The 5,000-nt window shown below is 36.7% G+C and overlaps 1 protein-coding gene across 2 annotated transcripts in view; it reads right to left on the reverse strand.

Annotated features, from left to right (window-relative positions):
* The window catches only part of LOC122265814 (xaa-Pro aminopeptidase 1-like), a 28,811-nt gene that overhangs the window by 3,005 nt on the left and 20,806 nt on the right, over positions 1-5,000 (reverse strand). Inside the window, exons 13-14 of one of the 2 annotated variants that reach the window (XM_086537629.1) lie at positions 2,988-3,064; positions 231-272 (exon numbers count right to left, since the gene is read on the reverse strand). In XM_086537629.1, the coding sequence (XP_086393755.1) occupies positions 231-272; positions 2,988-3,064 (119 nt within the window). Of the gene's footprint in view, positions 1-230; positions 273-818; positions 888-2,987; positions 3,065-5,000 lie in introns of both variants that reach the window. The other variant, XM_086537628.1, reaches the window with a different exon arrangement.

A 5,000-nucleotide genomic window follows, 5' to 3' on the forward strand; every position in this document is an offset into this window, starting at 1 on the left:
ACACAAACAAGCACACACACATATAAACAAGCACACACACACACAAACAAGCACACACACATACAAAGAAGCACACACGCACATACAAACAAGCACACACGCACACACACACAAACAAGCACACACACACTAAACAAGCACATACAAACACACAAACAAGCACACACGCAAAAGCACACACACACACACACACACACACACACACAAGACAGTCACCCCCCCCTACTCACCATTGGAATCGAAGTAGCCTTGTTCATACGCTGGACTTAAGGCTACAACAAAACGGCAAAAGCATTATGATATGTCTTATATTGGAAAGACTGGCAAAAGACTAAGTAAAGGGTGATCATGTCTTCTTTTTTTTTTTTTTTTTTTTTGGGGGGGGGGCGTGAAAACAAAACAACGGAGGGAAACGCAAGTCTTTGGCATAGTCGTGTGTTTTCTTTTGTCTTTTTTTTTTTCCCTTCGTTGTTTTGTTTTCAACTTTTTTTTCAGCATGTGTGTGTGTGTGTGTGTGTGTGTGTTTGGCAAGGGTATGGGGATTAAAAGTAATGGATATGCACCGTATGTATGTATGCATTTATGTTGTTTTTTTTATGTTTGTATTTTTATGTTTGTGTATGTATCTATCCTTAGGCCTATATAAGTACACATGTAAGTATGTAATTTGAGTGTGTTTAGAGATACAATAATACATAAATACATCCATACATGCACACACAATCCTCTATGTGCATAGCTGCGTGTTCCCAAGTACTCAAAATCCCCAAGGAAAGAAAAGCTTTTAAATATTCTTGTAATTCTTAAAGAGTTTTTACCGTCGGAGAAGAAATAACCAGAGAAAAAGGGATGGCTTTCTGTTCCATATATCCTGATCTGCGTTGGAGCTAAGGAGATAAACAAATATATAGAGACAAAGAGGATAAAGGGAAAGAGAAAAGCTGGGAAATAAAAATCATAAAGTGTTTATAATAAGATGTCAAAGTTTCACTAAAGAATACCGAGTTTGTCTCAGATGCCTTTACGTTTTCTTTGAAATTTGATTAAGGGGAGACTCGTGTATGGATGTGACCTCAAGGCCTCAATATTTTTTTCTTCTGTATTTTATAAGCCTACCCTACGATCTATCCTCATTAACTGTAGAGATATTGCTCTTATCTCAAAATTTGTATATATGATTAGATATAAATGGAAGAATTAAGTTACATAGACATGCAGTGAACTGAACGGGTATATTTAGGCATATCAAGTCATAAATTTTATTTCTTCTGGATTGCGAAAACAAAAAAAGTGTCTCTCTAGTATAATGGAAAAAAATGACATTATCAACTATCAAGATGTTTAATTCATTGATAATAAACATTATGTGATTTCCTCGTATCTGATAAGAATCTATTTAAAAAATAATCATGATAAAACACCTATGATAATAATGATAACATTGAGATAATAACTTACATTAATCTTGATGATGATGATTCTAATACGAATGAAATCACCCAAAATAATGCTATCATTAGATAAAGATAATGATGATGATAATGATTTATGACATGATAATGCCAGTGATGGTATTAATAACAATCATTTTGACAATAGCAATTATGATTAACATGATCATGATGATAATAACAATGATATAATAGTGGTTATAACTTATTGATGATGAATATAATAAGGGTTATGATTTGTTGTTATAATTGTCTCATTATCATGATCATAATGATGATAATGAGGATGATTATAATGATAATGATGAAAATGATAAGGATAATAATAACGATAATGATTATGATAATAACGAGAATAATAGTTATGATAATAACATTACTACTAATAATGACGATAATGATCATTATGATTATAATAATAATGACAAGGATAATGCTAATGATGATAAAAATGGTGGTGATGACAAAAGTAATAGGAATAATTATGACAATAGTAATGATAATGATAATAATGATGATAATAATGATGATAATGCTAACAATGATCATGATAATATCAATAACAATAATAACTATAATGATAATCATTACTATAAATATCATCATTTTTATATCATTATAATCATTATTGTTATCATCTAGTTATCAATATCATTATCATTATAATCATTATCATCATATTTACTATCATTATCATAATCATCATATGTACTATCATTATCATTATCATCATATTTACTATCCTTATTATCATATTTACTATCATTATCATCATATTTGCTATCATCATCATTATCATCATATCTACTATCATCATCATTATCATCATATTTACTATAATTATCACCATCAGCATATTTACTATCATCATCATTATCATCATATCTACTATCATCATCATTATCATCATATTTACTATAATTATCACCATCAGCATATTTACTATCATCATCATTATCATCATATCTACTATCATTATCATTATTATCATATTTACTATCATTATCACCATCAGCATATTTACTATCATCATCATTATTACTATCATAATGATCATAACCAAAACAATAAAAATAATTCCAAAACATTAACAGTAACTCGTATAACGAACACGAACAGCGAACAAGAATAACGAATACGACAAAAACACAAACATCAAACAACAAACACCAAACAACAAAAACAAATACAAACACAAAACAACAAAAACAAATACAAACATCAAACAACAAAAACGAACCACAAAAACAAACACCAAACAACAAAAACAAACAACAAACACCAAACAACAAAAACAAACAAACAAAACCACAAACAAACAACAAAAACAAACAACAAACACCAAAAACAAACACCAAAAAATAACAACAACAAACAAACAACAAAAACTAACCACAAACAACAAACAACAAAAAAAACAAACAACAAACAACAAAAACCAAACCACAAACAACAAAAAAACAAACCACAAACACCAAAAACAAACACGAAACAAGGAAACAAACTTACATTCGTGAAACAACGAAACAAACTTACATTCGTGAACGCCAAGAAACATGCCGATGCCGTGACCTGTTCCGTGGCGGTAGTCAAGTCCCACTTCGTACAGGTGACTGCAGGAGAGAGCAGGGTGGTGCGTTTATTGTGGTGGTGGTGGTGGTGGTGGGGGTGGTGGAGGGGGTGATGGTGGGGGTGGTGGTGGGGGTGGTGGTGGGGGTTGTGGAGGGGGTGGTAGGAGTGGTGAGGGTGGTTGTGGTGGTGGTTGTGGTGGTGGTGGTTGTGGTGGGGGTGGTAGGAGTGGTGAGGGTGGTTGTGGTGGTGGTGGAGGGGGTGGGGGTTGTGGTGGGGGTGATAGGAGTGGTGAGGGTGGTTGTGGTGGTTGTGGTTGTGGTTGTGGTTGGGGTGGAGGGGGTGGTGGTGATGGTTGTGGTGGTGGTGGTGGTGGGGGTTGTGGTGGTGATGGTGGGGGTTGTGGAGGGGGTGGTAGGAGTGGTGAGGGTGGTTGTGGTGGTGGTGGAGGGGGTGGGGGTTGTGGTGGGGGTGGTTGTGGTTGTGGTTGTGGTGGGGGTGGAGGGGGTGGTGGTGATGGTTGTGGTGGTGGTGGTTGTGGTGGTGGTGGTGGTTGTGGTGGGGGTGGAGGGGGTGGTGGTGATGGTTGTGGTGTTGGTGGTTGTGGTGGTGGTGATGGTTGTGGTGGTGGTGGTTGTGGTGGGGGTGGTGGTGGTGGGGGTTGTAGTGGTGGTGGTTGTGGTGGTGATGGAGGGGGTGGTAGGAGTGGTTGTGGTGGTGATGGTGGTGGTAGGAGTGGTTGTGGTGGTGATGGTGGTGGTGATGGTGATATTGGTCACGGTTATGAGTGGAGTTCTAGTGCAAAGATAATGTGGTGAGTTTGTTGTGATGGTGGTGGTGAAGATGGTGATGGTTGTGGTGTAGATAATGATGGTGATGGTGGTGGGAATGACGGTGGTGCTGATGGTGATGATGGCTGTGGTGGCGGTGGTGGTAATGATATTGATTGTGATGATGGTGGTAGTGCTGTTGATAATGTTAATAATAATAATGATAATAAAAAATGATGATGAGAAAATACAGAGGAGAGAGGCAGAGAAGGAGCAAGAGAGCGAGCGAGAGAGAGAGAGAGAGAGAGAGAGAGAGAGAGAGAGAGAGAGAGAGAGTCAGAGAGAGTGAATTAGAGAGAGTGAATGAAAGAGAGAATGAGCGAGAGAGAGTCAGAGATAGCGAGTGAGAGAGTGAGAGAGTGAGAGAGCAAGAGAATGAGTGAGAGAGAGCGAGAGAAAGAGTGAGAGAGAGCGAATGAGAGAGAGAGAGATAGAGAGATTGAGAGAGAGTCAGAGAGAGCGAGAGAAAGAGTGAGAGAGAGCGAATGAGAGAGAGAGAGAGAGAGTCAGAGAGCAAGAGAATGAGTGAGAGAGAGCGAGAGAAAGAGATAGAGAGAGCAAGAGAGACAGAGAGAGAGAGAGAGAAAGAGAGAGAATGAGAGAGAGCGAGAGAGAGAGAGAGAGAGAGAGAGAGCAAGAGAGAGAGAGAGAGAGAGAGAGAGAGAGAGAAAGAGAGAGAATGGGAGAGAGCGAGAGAGAGAGTGAGAGAAAGAGAGAGAAAGAGTGAGAGAGAGTGAAAGAGAGAGAGGCAGAGAGAGCGGGAATTAGGGAATGAAAGCGGGGGGGGGGGGGGAAGAGGATAAGATACGTAAAATAAAAACTTTTAATGATGATGATAATTATGATCATGATAATAACAATGATAATAATAATAATGATAATGATAATAATGATAATGATAACAATAATAGTAATAATAACAATAATAATAATCATGATAATGATAATGATGGTAATAATGATTATGATGATAATGAAAAATAATTATAATAATAACACTAGTAATAATAATGATAATAATAATAATGATGATAATAATAATGATGATGATGATGATGATGATGGAAAGATGATTATGATAATGATAATAATGATTATAATAATGTTAATGATAATGATAATGATGATAATAATAAAAATGATAATAATA

The sequence above is a fragment of the Penaeus japonicus genome, unplaced genomic scaffold, assembly GCF_977035675.1.
Source record: "Penaeus japonicus unplaced genomic scaffold, GWHDUDI00000001_assembly GWHDUDI00000006, whole genome shotgun sequence".
NCBI lineage: Eukaryota > Metazoa > Arthropoda > Malacostraca > Decapoda > Penaeidae > Penaeus > Penaeus japonicus.